General features: G+C 41.2%; 1 protein-coding gene across 2 annotated transcripts in view; it reads right to left on the bottom strand.

The window, feature by feature from the left end:
* mcc.S (mutated in colorectal cancers S homeolog) overlaps window positions 1-11,909 on the bottom strand; it is a 173,690-nt gene extending 161,781 nt beyond the window's left edge. Inside the window, exon 1 of one of the 2 annotated variants that reach the window (XM_018244312.2) lies at window positions 11,701-11,909. In XM_018244312.2, coding sequence (XP_018099801.1) covers window positions 11,701-11,831 — 131 coding nt within the window. In that variant the 5' untranslated portion in view covers window positions 11,832-11,909. The remainder of the gene's footprint in view (window positions 1-11,700) is intronic. The other variant, XM_018244313.2, reaches the window with a different exon arrangement.
* Window positions 11,910-21,138: the final 9,229 nt, after the last annotated feature.

Here is a 21,138-nt window from a genome sequence, read left to right as displayed (position 1 = left end):
AGGTAAAATGCCTTTATGGTTGATGTTAGAAAGGCAAATTACACTTGGGTGTGCCAAAAATTAGGCACCCCCAAGTGATTAAATTTATGTACCTGACACCCTGGGCCGGTGCTCCTACCAGGAGAAAACTGCACCGTCCTGGGGTTCTTACAGTGAGCACCATGGAGCAAGCTTATTCCTGCCTCCTTGGTCTTCTCATGGCTGGGCATGTGCAGTAGAGCAAAAAGCCAAACTTTAACAAAAAAGCTGGCTATTTTGTTCTACTGTGCATGTGTCTACCCTAGTATATTTGAAAACTGGGCTGGTGCAGATTTCTGCTGATAGGAGCACTGGCCCGGGGTGTCAGGTAAATAAATATAATCACTTGGGGGTGCCTAACTTTTGGCACCACCAATGTAAATTGGCTTTAAACTACATACAAATGCATTTCTCCTTTGTATTAGTATAGTTACTACTTATACTTGGTGGCAGAATTCTATGCCACTGAAATCACTAGTTATGTAGTATACACTTGTGTATACACTAGTGAAAAATACACAAATTTTGTTTATTTGCCCCTAAACAGTCATTAGAGTAGTTGTATGCACAGAGCATTCATTTTCTACATGATTCTGTTTACACAAGGAACAAAATGTGTCATATAACTTACCTTAACTAAGGCATTCTCTACACAGATTGGTCGTGTGACCTCTACAAGAAATGATCCAATACTCCTTTGTCCATTATCATTAGAGTTGTGGCAAACAATTGAGCAAGTTCCAACAGACTTTAAATTTTGCTTCAGTCATTTAGCAAATGCACAACAAATATTTGGTTCACAGGTAGTGAAAGCATATTTTGGCCCCAGCCAGTACAGAAATACTTAGATATCGCCTCTGTTAACACATACAGTAAATGTTACACTATTCACACTTATCAGCATTATCAGTGATAGGACAGTATCAAGGCAGAGACACACTCTCATATTCTGGGAGATTTAGTCGACCGGCGAACTGCCTCCCGCCGGCTACAATCTAAATCTCCGGTGGGATGGCATTCAGATCGCTTCGTTTTCAGAAGATGCCTGAAGTTTCCTCATGAGGCAACTTCGGGCGACTTCAGAAAAAAAGTGCACCGATTGTCATCCCGCCGGCGATTTACAATCTAGCTGGCGGGAGGAAGTTCAGGGAGATTATTTGCCCCAAAGAAGAGGAGATTTGACGCTGAGCAGCTCATCTCCCAGAATCTGACGTGTGTCTCTGCCCTTAGCGTAGTGACAGACATTGCAGATCCCAGACTGTGAAGAAACTTAGGCCAAGAATCCGCAGCTCGATGTGCCTGAACCCGAATATATTACACTGGACCGGATGCAGACAGACCTGGCGGATTTCAGTGAATAAATGCAAGATTTTGCATTTTGCACATCTGCACTGTTCACACTTATCACCACTATCAGTGCAAGGACACTTTTAGGGTAGTGTCAGATGTTGCAGATCTCACTGCGTGAATCGTGGAATTTGCTCTTCCACTGCTCAATGTGTGCACCAAAATACAGTGCCTCTGCTCAGATGTAGACAGAAGCAAGATTTCACATTTCAAGCTGAAATCTACTGCATCTGCCTGCACCCGTACCGACGCAATGTATTCATGTACAGGCACATTGAGTAGCCTGCATTTCTCCACAGGCTGAGATCTGCAATGTCTGGCACTACCCTAACTCAAAGGGAAACTACACTCAAATAATGAAGAAAATTTCATTTTGCAAAATATCACTCAGCATAGCGAAAATTAGCTCTCCTCTGGTCAGTACTCCAATTTCAACAATGCCTTGTATGTTCTGTAAATAACAGACCAGTGGACCAGTATGCAAGGTATTGTGGAAATTGGAGTCGTAGCTGGAGCAGAGCTGACTTTTGCTACAGGAGATTCAATGCAGAGAATAAAAAGAGTTACCCTATAAAGCGATAACATTTATAAATAACTTTAAAAACAATGCAGCTAATGCAAAAAGGAAAATGACTTATAATTAAATTTTCATCCTTTATGCAATTTTTCCAATTATTTGGGTGGAGTCCCTCTAAACATATTATTTATATAAATGCTCGCTGCATTTGAAAACACAACAACTGTGTTAAAATGCAGATCTAAATGCTCATGGGCACAAACTGAATAAGTGCTTAGGTGCACTTAAACTTATTACAAACCGACAAAATAACACATGTGTAAAGAAGATCCTAAGAGCCAGAGTATCTATGCAGGGGGAGAAAATGGCACTCTGCTTTCTTCTGCCCCAAAATTATTATGACTTGGTAGGCACAGCATTGGCCTGTTAGTGCCCGGATGGGGCTGATTTAGGCGTGGAAACACAAAAGTGTTTATTCCTGCAGTGAATTTCACACCACCTGTGCACTAAAAGACTGATTATGTGCCTACAAAATCAAAGTGATTCCAGGGCAGAATGGAAGTAGATCGCTATTGTCTTGTCAGGGCCCGAAAGTGCAGTTTGCAGTTGCGGACCAAGGAGGAAGCTTAGCAGGTGTAAAACACAGTTCGTTGTACAAAAAGGGTCAAGAAGAAGGGTCGTTAATCCAGGCAAAGAGGTCAGTTCAGGTTCGTGGTCAAAATACAGGCAAAAGGTCAAGATCAAGAGTTCAGATAATAATAACACACCCAGGAACACAACAGAGTGGAACCTATAATCGGGCAATGGCTGAAATCCTCTGGCGCCCTTTTATAGGTGAATTTTCACGCCAAAACATGCGTGATGATGTCATCTGTCATACGCTGACGTTGCGCGCTGACGCTGCACGTTTTGACGCCGGCGTCCTGACGTTCTGGTGTTCCCCCTGGCCACCGTCATCTTGGAAAGGATGCCGCCATGGACGGAGGCACTGGTGAAAGCTCCGGTGAGATCTCCTTACATGTCATCCCCCCTACTAAGATAAGTCAGTAGAGAAAACACCTTTTGTGATATGCCCCATTTTGTCTACATCATCAGGAGAAAAATGAACCTGTCTGTATGTTTTTGAACTGAAGAAGAAACTGTAGCTTGCAGAGGAAACCCACACAAACACTGGGAGAACATAAAATCTCCATGCAGAGGATGTCAGAATCAAACCCGAAACCTGAACCTTGGACCCAGCATTAAGATTCCACAATCTTTCACAGAGTCAATCGACAGTCAATACTGACAAGAGTCAATACAGACAAGAGTCAATACTTCAAGCTTTTGATCACCTACACAGATTAAATTTACCAATACTGGGTTCACTCGTCTCAATCTGTTGTTTACAGTACATTATACTGTTCTACTGAGGTTCTGCTAAAGGGGAAACCCTGTAAGCCTTAAGTAACATATTACAGCTATATTTAGATTCTATGATGAAAAGCTGTCAGGATTTATAGTTTAGCATCCTGTAAAGTGTAATCTGGCATTAGCAATAAAGTTGTTAGAAAAAGAACCAAGGTTTAGAGGCATTTAAGCCACTTGCTTTCTTCTAGAACACTTACAAAAGTAATCAAAGCCATTGCAAATCAAGCTGTCACTCACAGAATCCCCTCAGGAAGGAATGGGTCAATAAAGGCTACCACCACCGTACAACCAGTGACCTATTTCCAAGTGTGTAACGGTCTGTAAACTTGGGTAGAACCAACCACCAATGAGTCAAAGTATTATAAAACACACAGTGCTAGACCAACTAATGTAAGTACATATAAATATAACATTTAAAAAAAATGTTTATGAATTTTAGACACATAAATCCTCCTTTCAAGGACTACTTTAGAACTTTATTTTCAAACTCATGTAGGCAGTTTATCAGTCTTCAGAATGCATAACAATTTTATCTACTGTAAATTTAAAAAATCTGTGACTCATGGAAATCTGTCTCATTCTACAGTATATATCTATGTGGATTCCACTAGGAAACAAAATAGTAAGAATACAAAAAATAAGGTAAGACTATAAACATCTAAAGAATTGTAAAGCACCATCAAAGAGGAAAAATACCCTTTTTATCATGATTTAATTCAATTTGGCTAATGTTAAAAAAAAAGCATAAACACAAACATGCAAAAATTAATATAAATGTTTTGTTTTATTTTTTCTGTACACAGACATAGCTGATAGTTTGCTTTTTTGAATAGGAACCATTTCCCCACTGGTGCTTTTAGTTTCTCCCCCAATTGTTACTGTGAAGTAAAAGTAATGCTGGGCCTTGAGGTCCTTCTGCTTTTTATAATCGCTAGCCACAAATTTTCTGGAAAGCAGAAGAATTCAAGTTCCAGAATCTATCACTTCACAGTGCAACCAGGAAAGGGAGAGGTTGAATGACACAGAGCCAAAAAGGGGTTGGGAAATGGTCAGAGGCAGACTAGTATGGTTTTCTTTCAGTCACTGGAATCATGTATGCCTTTGTTAAAAAGAAAAACAAATTTGTATGTTCAGTTTGTGCACCATTTTACAAAAGCCAAGCTGAATGAGCCCATAAAAAAGGTATTTTTAATATGCTGCAAGATCCAATCATAGTGTTGGATTACAAATGTTTGGGCCAATAGATGAAAGGCGGACCAGCGTGAAAGAAGATAAAGCTTGTATGGACTGGGCAGAGATCTGCCCAGGGTTCTATGAAAGATTAATCTGCTCCTACCATGAGTGTGGCCTAATTGACATCCCGACCATAAATTGTCTGGGTCACATCTAGTCCTAAAAGTTATTTTTTGTGTTTCACTCCCTATCAGATGACATTACCCCAATCTCACCTTTGCATCACTAGCCAATTCCCATCGTAATAAAAATACATAATTATTATTATTATTCTTTACTCATCATTATTTATTAATATAGCACCAACATATTTCAGAGTTCTTTACAGACATTATATATTAATCACTTCAGTTCCTACCCTAGTGGAGATTACAGGAAACCCACACAACCACAGGGAGAATACATAAACCTCTTGCAGATATTGTGCTGGCTGAAAAGAAAACCCAGGATGCAAGGTATCAATGTTATTCATCGCACTGAAGTCCATTGCCTTTTTGCAAGTTCTGCAAGCACTTTTATCCAACAGCATCTTGCTATTTTTAAGTTCTTAATATTGCCAAAATGAAATCATCTGTAATACAATTACAAAACTGTCCAACATGATCTTATTATATTGCATCTTGGTTGCTCTAATTCCTCTGTAATTGTTCTTCCCATTATCTGACTATCCTCTTTACAATTAGTACTAAACACTATTCTCATATTTATTATTTCATATAACAGTCTGCCTCTGCCTCCAAAAGATCTATACCTTTTCAGAATCAGCATTCTCACTATTAAGTAGATATGTCTTCCTACTTCTCATTTATAAATCCCAAACCTACAATAAGTATCCTGTCCAACAAACATACTACAAGCACAGGGAGAACACACCGATTCTCAGCAAATGGTGCCATGGCTGGAATTGAACCATGGAACTGATCCAGCATGGTGTTAATGTCTGTTCTGGGTGAGCTTAGTTTAAATTTATTTTAAGTACGGTACCCCTCCCGTCCCTGCCACAAGTTATTAAAAAATATTAGATGGCAAAAAAAGTGGAAATAAATAAGTATGTGATAAGACAAAACCTTACACATATCAACTAAGCTAGCATATATACATGTGTATGTGTGTATTTTTTTTATGTTTTACAGTTTTATTGTCCATGTAATGTCCCTTAAACATTTAGGCCCAGTTCCCAATAATTCTATTTATATATAGGACTTACCATAAAGAACCACCTTTGGTCTATAATAATTGCTACTATTGAATACAAAAGACCTTTTCCGCCCAGCAGACATCTCTGTCATGTCCCAAGTGCACAGGGACTAGTTTCCCTGGGAAAGAAAGAGACAAAATGCCAGGTGTGCCATTACCCTTAAGTTGAGTATATATTGAACATAGAGGGAATCCACAATATAGAGACACATGCCCCTGCACAGCTCTTTAACTGCCTTGTTCACCCAAAGCAAATCTTTCCCAGTATGCCTGTAGTAATTAGTGTGACTTCCAAAAAGGTAAAGACTTCGCCTCAGATTTCCAACTGACAGTAGTCTGTTAGAAATGTTTGAGTGGGTAGGGTGCTTCTGGGAATATTATAAATAAACCATGTAGTTTTGTAGGGTGCAAAAGAAGCCCAGCTTTTTACCTCTCTGTGACTGTAACAATACTGTACATCCTTCACTGTCAACGTTTCTCAAATTTTTCAGTATATTGGCCACCTTGGCAAAGGTTTCTGAACTTTGTAGAAACCTGTGAACCTTTATACAGGTTTTTTGGGATTTCCCACAAATACTGGGTTTCTGCGGGAGGTATTTAATTACGCTGAAATAGCATTCGCATTTCCCAATATACTGTCACCCAGCCTCTGTCTCCTGGGAATTGTGGGAACACTGCCATTGAGGCCCCCGGCCACACTCTGTTACCTGCAAATATTTTATTATGCAAAGAAGGCAATATTCTACACTGGAAGTTTATGGAACCGCTCATGTTGAACTTTTGGAAAAAAACTCATTAACGACTCTTTACCTAAGCAACTTGCATACAAGGCTCCAGGTGCCCTTATAAAATTGGAGCAATGTGGGGTTCGTGGCTAGAGGTTAACGCATAGAGGTAATAGAAAAAGAAATGTATAACTAATGTAATGGGAAATACATCTAATGTTTTTGAATCTGGCGAATTCCCCAAGCTCAGCTCTCTCTCTCTTTTGTTTGTCACTCATTCTCTCCTTTCTTCTTCCTAGGTACTGTTGAATTTAACATAAATGCAAAATAAAAACTTTTTTAAAAAAAAAAAAACCTGCACACACACTTTGGTGGGTACAGATTTTTTTTTTTCCCCTAGGAAGCGAGATAAACAAAAACCAGCAGTTTAAAAGAAAGACATTGAATACTAAACACCTGAAGAGAAACATGAAGCAAAGAACAGAATTTGACAAGGTGTTATTAACTGCTTTCTTCCAAGCAACATATTAAGCCTCAAACTATTATTATTAGAGCCAGGCTTTCTACTGAATTCAAAGGAAGGGTTGGCTACTGAAAGATGAATAAAAGACACTTGTAACTGGTAAGTTATTTTAAGAAGATGTGCCTATATGCTTTAAGTGGTCCACTAACGAGCCAGCTACTGCAGACAGGGAAAGTGCAGTGTTCTGCTGCTTGTAAGAACTGAACATGAGTCCCTGTGATAGTTAACAGCTATAGACTATACCACTAATAGCCACATCAAATCTGATGCTTCTGTATTTGAAAATCCTTCTGCAAATGGAAACTTGCAGTCATTATAAACCTTTATTTATATAGACTTAACATATTATATAGCATGTTCCATTAATTACGCATCATTCAATTTAGGCCCTGCCCCAGAGGAACTAAAAAATCCCTATCTCGCAAACACTATTATCAGTTTTTCTTCAGTCAATTAACCTTCTGAAATATTTTGGATTGTCAGAGGAAACCCAAACAAACACAGGAAGAACATATAAACTCCCTAATCAAACCTAGGATACCAGCACTGCAAGGTAATAATGCTTACCACTGCAGAACCATTCGACCCTTGGAAATACAGAGGCTGATATAAATTTGGTCCTTCCGGGCTAAAGCTGGCCATAGAAGTTGAGATTTTTCTCTCCCAAACGTCCAATTCTTGTGTGATCTGACAAATCTGTCAAATTATCGGCCAGGTTAGAAAATTTTCATCAGTCACAGTGAAATCTTAAAGCTGGCCATAGATGCAAAGATCTGATCGTACGAATCATCTTCCGACCTGCCACTAACCATTCAGATCAAAGTCTTACCAGTCAGATCAAATAAAATAGTTAAAGAACAAATCAGCCAATGTTCTGCCCCTGACAGCAATCCTACGATAGTTATGTCTAACAAAGCTAGTGACAGTCTCCCACTGAAAATCGTACGATCGGCAATACACGCAGAGATATTATCTTCAGCCTACAAAAGTTTTCTAACCTTTACGATCAACCAAACGACCGATCTCTGCTGGACGAAAAATGTCGGGACTCTCCACACACGGTCCGAAAATCGTCCGAATCCTCGATTTGTACGATTGGATCTTTGGGTCTATGGCCAGCTTAAGTCCATGGCTTATTGGACAGTCTATGGGACTCTACAATGGGCCTGCCCAACCGTTATCTGGCCAAAAGTCAGACCAATACTGAATGGTTGGGGCAGGAACTCTTTTATATGGTCCTTGCCCCGTTGGCTGTTATGATCATATTGTTTGGCCCAATTGGCCTGATACCACCTGCCTCAAATGTATTACATCAATGAGATGTTAAGGGCGAAGACACACTAAGCTATTCATCACCACAAAGACGAAGAGGCCGTAGGGTAGTGTACAAGTTGCCATGATGAATTGCGGGACGCTTGCGTTATGGTCACCAGTCACCGTAATTTGTTTCAAAAGTGTCACTGTGACTAATTGTCACCTGTGTCTTCACCCTTAATGTTTACTTTATGTATCTAAGTTCCCCCATTCAAAAATCTGACTGCTGCCAATGAGTCATCTCAAAACCTGACCTTCTAGGGTGGCATTCTGTTTTGCCAAATTCATTGTGTTTTCTGATCTACAACAGCTGGATATACAGTCTTTGCTGAGCACCAGAAGTTGGATTGCTGCTCTTTATACCTTGGGGAAGCAACCCAACTTCCTACAAAATCCGATCCACCACCGCTGTAATACAAGTTGGATCAGATAAAGTCAGGCAGTCAGGTGTCAGGTCAAAGTCTGGTGTTTTGCTATGTATATAGATCTGTGTATTTCAATGAGAAGAGCAAGTCATTCAGACCCCATTAGAGACAGATGCAGCATTCAAGGTTCCCTTCAGTCAGGCATGTTGTGTGTTGGATGAAAAATCTTCAATGTATTTACACTTTAGAGTCTGGCCACACGAGCAGATTCGGCCAGACCCTTACGAATTTTGCCTGACTAATGGGCCTGGGTGCTTTGAAAGCTTGCAATTTTATTTATTCAGTTAGCCAATAAAAGGTATCACCAAACTTGACATTTTCTGCATTTTTTCAATGGCTAACAGGGTGCAACATCTAAAAACGATGTAGTTTACACATCAGATTTTCCTATTAGTCCCAGTATATTTTGACCCATGCGACTACATCAGACTCATAGGATGGGATCTTTTGATTCAGCGCGGTTTTACAAAATCTCCCATGTAGTTTAGCTCTTAATCCAGATTATGTCATGCCAGAACAGGCACTGCTTCCCAACTATCCTTCTTTACTCTGGGTTTCCCAGGGAACTGTACTGTTTTTTCCAAAGTGGAAATGTGAAAAAAATAGTTCATAAAATGTAATGAAAATAAATAAATTCCCAGTTATTTGCAGCAGGCAGAGTTTTGGAAACAGCGTCCAACTCACAGTGGTTAAAGGACTGTGTGTGGCACTGAACACAGAAATCTTTTTATTAAAGCCAAAATTAAAACATTATACATAAACAAGCATATGTTTCAAATAAACCATTTACCCCTCAGCATTTTCTAACAGAAATGCCTGGAATGCTCTCTCCCAGCCTGGCCTTTTCCTGATAATTCAAAATGATGAAATAGATGCACATGGCACAAGCATACCAAGCGGTTTACAGTTGCCCGACAATCTGTATCTCATCCCTCACCTACAGTATAATAGGAGGACTTTACAACGGGTGACCCTCCAGCTACAGTTGAGATTACAACTCCCAGTGACCCCAGGACATTTGTATATTTACAGCAGTAACCTGAAAGTTGTAGTAAAACTGGAGCACCCTAGCTGAACAATTTTGCAATACAGCATTAGCCACAAAAGGAAAACAAATAAACCAAACTGAAAAGTGGCCAGAGGCATCAAGTACCAACTGTATATACATTATAACATATTCATACTGCTTCCTAGGCCATTACTGTCCAAAATTGCTCAATTTTACTGACTGAATGTTCCCATGACGCCCCCTGAAACCCATTCCTGCACTACAGGGTGGAGAGTTGTAAAGAGAGCATCTACTGTACTTCTCTGGGATAATGCTGTTTTTTCTTCCTAGCATGACCAATCACAAATATTAGGATTACAGTCAGGGCTGATGTTCAAAAATATAAGTACCATTTATATTAAATACAAGTAAATTTAATGTTACAAAAAGGAAAACAAATTTGGCAGCCCAGAAGGATTGGGCTGAAAATAACACGTTACTGAACATGGTGCAGTGCCTAAACACAATGGCGTATATTAATCAAAGAGTGAAGTTAGAGATCACCACAGTCCTCTAGAGTGAAATTCCGCCACTCTCTCCATTCATTTCTATGGGATTTTGAAAGGTGTATTTATCAGAGGATGAACTTTCACTTTCACCCATTGATAAATAATACTCTTTTGAAAATCCCATATAAATGAATAGAGAGTGGCGGAATTTAAGTCGAGGACTGTGGTGATCTCTAACTTCACTTTTTGGTAAATAAACTCCATAGAATTCCTTAGGTGATTGCATGACTTATAAAACTTTTGCTTGTTACCACTACGCAGCAACAATACTGATCAGAAGTTCCACATTGCTCAGCACCCACTTATTTATAACGCCCACCCCTAGACAATTATGTAGCCGCTATTTTAAAATATAAGGATTCACAGAGCACAGGTCTGGACTGGGATTTAAAATAGGCCATGGCATTTCAAGTACACAGAGGCCCAAACAAACCCCCAGCAGCCCACTTAATAGTGACTGTCTATGGCAACTTGCAGCAGCCCCTCTGGCATTTGTCACAACCCACAGGGCCTGACAGACGGGCCGGTAGGCAGAGGTAGGCAGAGTAGGCATGTGCCTAGGGCGCAAAGCTGGGGGGGTGCCAGGCACATACCTTCTCTGTTGCCTACCCCATGCCCGGTCCCCTTTCTCCACGATTGTCTATTTGGCAGTCTAATTTTGTTTCTGCGCATGCGTGCCATAGCGGCAAATTTGCGTGTTCAGCTGCTGCTGTGACTGGCCAGGTTCAGGCCCTGCTGTCAGAGCAGTTCCATAACCATATAAAGACACACAGGGGCGATCCTGTCCAATTTGCCACCCGACGAGGCCTTCGTTTTTGCCGCCTCCCCACGGCACTCACCTTCAGCGCCAGTCGGGGGGTCCACGTCGCTAGTGCAGAGAGATAATTGCGCTTTCTGCACTAGAAGAGTTGAATTACCGGGTTGAAAACCGGAAATTCGGCTCTTAATTACCAGGAGCGGCATTATTGCCGCCCCTGGCAACCAGGGGAGCTATGTCGTCTGAGGCAAGCGCCCCTGATGACACAGTGCCTAAGGCCGGGTCCTTTTATACAGGTCATGGAACTTTGATGTAACTTTGAAAATCCTCATTTTACACCAGGGATAGAGAATATGTTTTACAAGTGACAGTTTTAGTAAGTCATGTGACACAAGTGAACTGATGACATCACTAGGCACCACAAATAAGGATCTATTTTGAAGGATTGGTTGTCGCTGCTTACATTCACAGTCTGTGTTAATAAGGAAATGGCAGTGAGTCTGTGGCACTGCCTATACAAACAATTATTAGCATTGGGCAGCGTGATGGGCACAAGTTTGTGAAGTGTTCTTCCCCATGTCACATACTTTGCAGCAGACAAGATATGACTTTGAATCAAGTCCCGCTGTAAAGTTCATCTCCCCCTATGTCAGCAGGGAGCCCGTGTGTGCTCTTACCTGCTTATGTATCCGTCCCCGTCCCCATCACACGTCTGAAACAGGCGCCTCATTCTCTCCTCCTCTCCAGTACTGGAAGTGTCGCTGCTCCCGCTACAACTCGTGCTCCCGTTCACTTCCACGGCCGCCATGGTGCACAGCTGTGAGGACGAGCTACTGCCCAGTGCTTGGAGCGGCCCAAAAGCAGCTGTGAAGCCCCCTCTCCCAAGCAGCACTCCTCTCATGGGCTGCCCCTCCCCTCCGCTCTCCTCTCTCCCCCCTCCCTGAGATAACTCACCCGGCACATCTGACAAAGTCCTGTGAGGAGAGAGTTCCTGTATCGACTCTACTGAGGGGAGCTGGGAGCAGAGGGGAAACACTTTTTTAGCAGGGCAAATATTGTCTTTTATGGCAGTCAGGGACGCTGGACCCTAAATAAAACGGGGGTCTTACATAAAGAGGGGGCCCACATGAGCTGCAGCTGAGACTGAGTGGGAAGAGTCAGTCACCACTGGACTGTGCAGCAAAGCTACTTGCAGTGGGGATACAGGTCACATGAGAAACCCCTTGCCCTCTTTTGTGGGCCCCCCTCTGGCCACACGGTCTGTTCCCTCTGATCAGCCCCTACACAGGCAGTAGCTCCTATCCTTGTCAGATATGGAACTATTGGGGTGGGTGTGACCCAAACACACTTGGCAGACTTCGGTAAAGAGAGTTTGCATTTTGCTCCAAAATTTGTCATGTTGACACATCGCTTCCAGATATAAAAACCTTGTGTAGGGGCGGCAATTGGTCTGCTTATTTCAGCAGGCTGATTTTGGCCCCATGTGGTACTAGTCTAACAGCCTGCACTTTAGATGGAGGAGACAATAGTAATCCCCATTTAATTTGGGACCCATGAAGCACTAAATGTGGAAACAATAATGCTTTTCTAAAGCTGTTTTGATAATTTATGACAATCCTTAAGCTTAACCTTCCAACTGAAGCTAAGAACACACTGAGCATGTACATGGTCTTGGTCTTGCAAGATGTTTAACATAGTTACAAGATGACAGCCCCCTGCGGCCAACTTTGAAAATCATTTGTTTAATTAGGCTTCTGGGGCAGTAAGTTCATGTTTATGTTTAGTATACAAAATACAGCATTTCTAGCATTATTTCTATTTTAGATTTTACTTCCCCTTTAAATGGGTGGTTCACCTTAAGGCTATGGATTCTTCCCGTGGTTTCGGTGTGGTCCGTGTCGCAGTTTTTAAAAAAAGCTGACCACCGCTTAAATACGTTAGTGGTTTCAAGATTAGGCAATAGCACCTTACACTAGCGTATTTACACAGCGGTCGGCTTTTTTTAAAAACCACCTGCAGTGAAAATCCACATGTCTATCCATAGCCTAAGTGAACTTTTAGTATGTTATATCATGGGCAATTCTAAGCACCTTTTCAATTGGTCCTCATGATTTATTTTTTATTGTTTTTTAATTATTTGCCTTCTTCTTCTGACTCTTTCCAGCTTTCAAATGGGGGTCACTGATCCCATCTAAAAACAAATGCTCTGTAAGGCTACCCATTTATTGTTATCGCTACATTGTATTACTCATCTTTCTATTAATGCCCTTTTCTATTCATAATTCAGTCTTTTATTCAAATTAATCCATGGTTGCTAAGGTAATTTAGACCCTAGCAACCAGATTGCTGAAATTGCAAACTGGAGAGCTACTGAATAAAAAGCGAAATAACTCAATAACCACACATAATAAAAAAATGAAAACCAATTGCACATTGTCTCAGAATATCACTCTCTACATCATACTAGAAGTTAATTTAAAAGTGAACAGCTTACGGTAAGTACTCTGGCTCCTGTACCATGAGGGAGCCCATGTTGGGGTACATGCATGCACATAATGTTTGAGTGCCCCAGCCAGGGCCGCCATCAAAAATCACTTGGCCCATATGACAACATTTCCTGGACCCCTGGCCTCAAGCCCCACCCACTTCACACCACAGTAAAAAGGCCAAACAGACAGAAAATACACCTCCCTTACACACAAGTTATAAAAAGCCATTTAAAGTTAAAAAAAAATGGTGACCAGGGTCCCCTATAAAAAACAATAAAACATTGTTGGCCACGGGTTGAAAAAGAATACTGTTGATGTTCAGTGGAACTTCTTCTTCATTCTCCTCTTCTTCTTCTCCATTCAGAGACTTTGGCTACTGTAGGCAGCTTCTCTTCTTGTTCAACTCCATATGGTGGCTTTCGTTTCCTTTTACTGTGCTGCTTGCAGGGCCGGATTTACATAGCACGCGCCTATAGGCCCGCTGTCAATCGTTGGCGCGCAGTAAGACCATGTTTCTGCTTGGTAAAAAAGGCAGGGCCCCATACTGCTTCTAGTTTCTCTCCTCAAATCTGCCCACATTGCATGTTAAAACTGTAGCTTGCGTCATCTAATTTCAGAAGCTCACTGTTCTGTGTACCTGTGCTCTAGGACGAATGTTTTCACTGTAAACCCCTGTCCCAGCACTTAGCTCAGTCAGAAAGCAGGAGGCACAACCAATGCAGAAATAAGCAATCCTGCTTTGTTACTGAGCTATGTACCAGGAAGAAGTTTACAACTAAAATCAGTGTCCTACAGTACTATAACAAGTTCCTGCAAATTCTCCTTAACTCATAAGTGCATCTGAATGATGTTTAAGTTGGCGTTCCTTTCGCAGCATTTTCCTCAGTGCTGCCAAACAGGGGCAGCCATTCTGAATTACAGAGACCTGCACCTGTGAATACACCTGCTTATTGTCAAGCATGGTGCAAAAAAATTATGGCAGCTTGCAATTGTTTTTTTTGCACTTTGCACCCTGCTATTTGTAAATTATCCATTATTTGTAAATTACTCCAGTGCAGGGTTTCCATAGTACTTTACACTGCACCTTGCATTAGAATAAATAGGCTCCAAGGCACATGCATATTAGGTGTACAACATTGACACTAAGGGGGTTATTTATTAAAGTCTGAATGCCAAAAACCCGAGAATTTGTGGTTTTTATTTATAAAATACAAATTTTTAGTGGGATTTTTTTCAGGATTTAATCCGGCATCTCAGACCTGCCGAGAAAAAATCGGAGTTTTCAGGTGGACAATTTGTTTTTTTTTCACAAATTTTTTCCCGCACAGTACATTTTCAGGAACATGTATTTATAAATAAGGGGAAAAAACCTGTGCGGATTTGGTTGGAGTTTTTTCAGAAAATAATAAGACAAATTCAGATTTTGATAAATGGGCCTCCCCATTTTATTTTCACACTGCCTAGTGCTTTGCATGCTGTTTCTAAATTCCAGTAAATTTAGAAATAAAGAAAAATAGCTTTATGTCTTAATAAAAGGTTAATTCTCTCTTATTGTGATATATTTAAAACAAGTTTAAGATTACACCATATTTAATCTATGTCGTTCCATGAGTAGGACCTGATACCATAGCAGCAGGAATAAGCTGTGGGTGTAATGCCTGAGAGGCCATGAACTCTAGAGAACAGAATAAAAATCTTGCTAAAGGGCACAAAATATTACATTGCCTTACATTCTTACATTGTCTAGAAGATATTAATGGAAATAATTCAAGCTATGCTGTTTTCAGAACATGTGCGACTTAGCTAATGTATTCCTTAAATCAGAGTGTTCCACAAAAAAGTACTTAAGGAAAGGTTAATCTCTCACTTTGTTTTTGTGCATGATAGATTTAGGTTAAAGGACTCTTCGCTGAAAGAGCATCTAGTGCAAGTGAGAGACTGCCAAATATTCTTGGCACAGGTACAATTAAATTATGCAGGACTTGAAGTATTGAATTAGGTCATAAAAGGGGCAAAAGCTTCATAGTAACATAATGGGCAATTATCTTTTCCCTTGGCTACTAACACCGGGAAAATAATTAATCACTGGTATACATGCATAAGCAAGGAACTATAAATACACTCTGGAAGGCACGTTTCTGCCATACGTCACGTTGCTGTACTAACCTTGCTGTAACATAATGCAGCCATATTTCATTCAGAATGGATAGAAAAGTGGTTAATCTAGATTAGTGAAAAATGCACATTATAAAAGGGGTGGGTCACAATAAACTTTTAGTATGTAATAGTATGCCAATTATAAGCAAAATTTCAATTGGTCTTCGTTATTTATATTTTATTGTTTTGTAATTATTTGCCTTTTTCTTATGCTTCTTTCCTGCTTTCAAATTGGGAGGGGGGTCACTGACCCCATCTAAAAAACAAAGGCTCTGTAATGCTACACATTTATTGTTATTGCAACTTTTTAGTACTCTTCTTTCTATTTAGGCCCTCTCCTATTCATATTTCGGTCTATTGGTCAAATTAATGTATGGTTACTAGGGTAATTTGGACCCTAGCAACCAGATTGCTGAAATTGCAAACTGGAGAGCTGCTGAATAAAAAGCCAAGTAAATAAAAAACAAAAATAAAAAATGAAAACCATTTGCTAATTGTCTCAGAATCATTCTCTAAATCATTCAGGTGCACAAACCCTTTAAAAAGTCCTGAGTTTTACTTTGATGTCCTGCACTGACGCCAGAAAAAGATACAAAGCTTCTGAAACATAATTAAAAATAAGAGGCTTTTTGGTAGAGAGCCCAGAATACTCAGCACCTGCACTTAGATACATTTGTAACAATTTAAGAAGAGCAAAATACAGTTGCAACTATTTAAGATAAACAAGTCTCTTTGGGGGGGGGGGGCTGTGACTTATAGCTTAAACGGCAATTTCAACTCCATAAGCAAAACTGTTATAATACATAAACATTGCCCTGAAACGCCCAGAAATGTGTTCAAACCTTCATAACCTGTCAAGTTTTGTAAACTGGACATGGTAATTAGGGGGCGTGGCCATAAAAGGGGCATGGTCAAAAATGTTGCCACCGTACACGTGGCAGATGTTTTTGTCCCTCTTTCCATTGATTGTGAACAAGTGTTTAGAAAAGCACCAACATATTATCCCTGGAATATTGATTGTTGTGTCATTTCTGCATAATTGCTTGGCATTTAAAGGGACAGTATAGCCCCTTTTTCAACATCGGTTCATTGAATAGGGCTTGTGCTGGACATACTTTAAGCCTGTCCTTTTTCTTAGGAAGTCTCTACGGCTCTTCTTATTTCTTGCTCTAAATGATGACAAAATGGGTGTATATTACATATCATCCTACAAGCACAAGATGGACAGGAGGTAAAGTGGAATGTGCCCCAAAAAAAGGTCACACATCAGAAGTAGCCAAATAATTGGAAGAGGCCATGGTCAGGACAGACAGCAGAACAGCAGGAACTATGAACAGATCGAAGGTCAAAATACCAATGAATCAGCCAACGTTAAACAAGCCAATGTCACAAGACATTAGAGCATTAGTGTTAGCCAATGTGTCATTTTCCCAAGCTTTTGACTCCCTTTATGATGACACTCATTTTATCGACAGTATTACTGGCTTTGCACTTCTATGCCATTATCAAAGAACTGGAGCAAATGTAGGCGTTGGGCCACTTATACTCAGTGAACAGATTTGGACCTTGTGATAATGACAAATATTCCTATAATCGCTAGTAATATAGACCTGCACAATTAGGGAGTTATTTATTAAAGTCTGAATGCCAAAAACTAAGAGAATTAGGAGGTTTTTTTTACTATAAAATCAGACTTTTTTGTGAAAAAAAACTCAAATTTTTCAGGATTTATTATACCCTGAGAATGTAAAAAAATCTTAGAAGGTTGTATATGTCAATGGGAGAAGTCCCGAAGATATCCTGATCTGCGTTGGGTTTCGTGCAATACGATTTTGTGGTTTTTGGGCAATAATCCAAAATAATCTGGTGGAAAATTAAAAAAAATTCCTACAATTAGATTTTTCCCACATAGGAAATTTTCGGCAAAATGTATTGCCAAATAAGGGGAATTTACCTGTGTGTATTTGGTTAGAGTAGATTTCAGAAAATAATGAGATGACCCCCTTAGTCTTAAAAAAATGTTTTCCTCTAATTCTACCTGCCATACCAGCTGTGATTATAGTCAGGGTCGGACTGGGGGGCCCGGGGCCCTCTGGGGCTGCTGTCCAGGGCCCCCCTCCAGACCTACCCGGCCACCCCTGCCGCGCTGCTGCTGCCGTGTTCACTTGTGCGCAGACGAGCACTGTACTTTCCAGGCGGCCCTGGCAGGGAGTAACGTCGCGTGTGTGCGCCTGTGGGATGGCGTGTGCACGCAATACGTTTTCTGGGCGCCAACAGCAGGAAAGTGCCTGGAAATTGTGCATCTGGGTGCGGATCTGGGTTGGCGGGGCCCACAAGAACCAGGGGCCTACCAGGTTTTTTCCCGGTTTCCCACCGCCCCAGTCCGACCCTGATTATAGTGTCAGACACTGTTACCAGAAATAAACTATGCTATGCATGCTATTGTCTTACACATGATGGCATAAGTACTTTATCAGAGACTTCCGCTTAAAGTCTGATCTTATAATTGTATATATTCATTTCGTGAAAGGGATATATGTCTTTAGTGCCTTTACATGGAGAGGTTAATGATGGTGGTTTAATGTATATTATCATAAAATTTAATTGGGATTTTAATAATGACGAAGAGAAACCATCCTTTTTATTTGATGCCCTGGCTTGCAGGTGAATTACAATATTTATTATAGAGGAATGCAATTTTGTAAATCCTTTTGTAAATCCTAAATGCTGCATATTTCTGATCTGTATGTTGTTTTTTTGCAGCCAGGATATGTACTCGGTCAAATTCTACACTGAAACTGAACCCCTTGATATCAAGGGAAGTTATTTTGTTGCACTGTGCTCCTTTGTTTATTCACGTCAGGGTTTATTTAGTCAAATCTTTTGTGCTGGATATGAAGTTTGTTTAAATACTGAAATTGCATATTTGGTGCATCCCCAATTCTAAGTGACTATTTTATATTTGAACTAAATTTGTAAATAGCTCCAAAGACAGACGTTGCCAAAGCTTTATTATTAGCAGACACATCAAATGAAGATACAATAAAAATCTTTCCTTGTTATAATGTCTGCACTGATTCTGATCACAATGGTACTTGGTACAGACTTAACTATATCTAGTTTATTGACAAGCTCCTTTCATATTGTCATAGAAATTTAATGATAAGTTATTTCTCTGTGAACCAACTGAATGTCCCAGTGAAATAAATTTCAGTACAGGATCAATTAAATAAGAATGTCAAGCAATTTTTTAAATAAACTTTGTACTGAATTTGCTCACTTGACAATGTGCTGTCATTGAAATGGAGCACAATGGCTGGATGCCCTATTGAATTCATTACTGTCACTCTTGAAGTGCAAGCAAGATCAATTAACCATTTTTTTACCATGCCATAATACGATCCGATTACAAGAAAGGACTTCTGAAAATATTCAGGTTGGTAAAAAGTTTAAATTTGATTTTTATTTGGCTTGCAACACTGAACATGAATCCATCATGCCAGGCTAGGGTAGGGGAGAGAGGTTCAGATGTAAACAGTATCTCTGCACAACCCCTACAGAGTGATCTATTTCCAGGAAAACTTCCATGGATGCCAATAAGATTTTGCAGCCAAATCCAATTAGAGCTGCATGATGTGAGAACATGCTTGGAGGCTACTGGAACAAGATCACACAACTGAGCAGATTTCTCAGTCTGTGTCTTAACAGCCTGAATCTGACTGTTGTTGTTGGCTATTACCTTCTGTTGAAATGTTATTCCAGTCATTCTTTCAGCCCCAGCTCACCCTACTTGCCAGTTGCATCCCAAGAAGAAATGACTTCCTTACTGTAGGCTGCCCACCTGGGGACCCAAAGCAATAGGTGGAGAGGAGTGTAGCAGCCTGAAAATCAGTTTGCATAATATCAAGGGTGGATGCTTATTTACTCTCCAAAATATTTGTGGAGCCCCAGTTTAAAGGCCAAATATGGTGAGATTTAGTGAGCATCATGAACCTTTGTCTACAACAGTGCTGTCCAACTTCTGTGATACTGAGAGACGGAGTTCTTCTGGCCTACATGGTGGAGGGCCTATAATGGAAGCCAGTGTTGACCACTCCCTGTTTTTAAACCACACCCACTTTAAACCACAAGACCATGTCCACATAAATGGTGGTAGCACACAAAACAACCAAATGGTTGGTGCTCACTGCTCAGTCACAGGCAGAGAATGGCACACACAGGAAGCATAGGGCAGGCAGAGTATGGCACACATAGGCAGAGCATGGCACACCCAAAGACCATCGGGCAGGCAGAGTATGGCACACACAGGCAGAGTATGGCACACCCAAGGACCATATCGCAGGCAGAGTATGGCACACCAAAGGAGAATATGGTAGGGCAGAGCAGGGCACACACAGGCAGAGTATGGAACACACAGGGAGCATAGGGCAGGCACAGTATGACACACAGGGAGCATAGGGCAGGCAGAGTAGGGCACAGACAGGGAACATAGGGCAAACAGGGTATGGTCACACAGGGAGCATAGGGTGGGCCAAATACGGTACACCCAGGGAGCATAGGGCAGGCAGTATTTGGCACACACAGGGAACATAGGGAAGGCAGAGTGTGGCACACACAGGTAGCATAGGGCAGGTAGAGTATGGCACACATAGGGAGCATAGAGCAGGCAGAGTAGGGCACACACAGGGAACACAGGGCAAACAGGGTATGGTCACACAGGGAGAATAGGGTGGTCTGAGTATGGCACACCCAGGGAGCATAGGGCAGGCAGAGTATGGCACACACATGGAGCATAGGGCAGGCAGAGTAGGGAACACACGGGGAACATAAGGCAAACAGGGTATGGTCACACAGGGAGCATAACATGGGCAGAGTATGGCACACCCAGGGAGCATAGGAAGGGAGATTATGGCACACACAGGGAGCATAGGGAAGGCAGAACAGAGCAGGAGACAGGGAAACATATCAAGACCACTCTAAGATGTACTACATACGGTGACACAGTGCTGGTGTCCCACCAGCAGTTTGTATGAGTGTGAACAGGTGAAACAATGTGGGCAGTTTCAGTCTGGGTCTCAACAGTACAGGGCTTTAGGGTTAGTTCACACGAGGAGATTCGGGGAGATTTTGCCTCAGTGTGTCTTCCCATAGGCTATAATGAAAAGTCGCCTGCGCTAAAGCACACGCGGCGATGCGTTTTCCGAAGTCGGCCGAAGTTTCCTCCGTGAGGCAACTTCTGGCGACTACGGAAAATGCATCGCCGCGTGTGCTTTAGCGCAGGCGACTTTTTATTATAACCTATGGGAAGACACGCTGAGGCAGTTCGGGGAGATTGTCGCCTAGAAGACGAGACGATTAGTCGCCAGGCGACAAAATCTCCCCAAATCTCCTCGTATGAACCCTAAAGGTGACCATAGACACACAGATCCTATCGTACGAATCGAGAATTTGTACAATTTTCGGATCGTG

This window comes from Xenopus laevis, chromosome 1S (assembly GCF_017654675.1).
Source record: "Xenopus laevis strain J_2021 chromosome 1S, Xenopus_laevis_v10.1, whole genome shotgun sequence".
Classification (NCBI taxonomy): domain Eukaryota; kingdom Metazoa; phylum Chordata; class Amphibia; order Anura; family Pipidae; genus Xenopus; species Xenopus laevis.
Note: the sequence above shows the minus strand (reverse complement) of the source record. Positions and strands in the feature narration are given on the sequence as shown.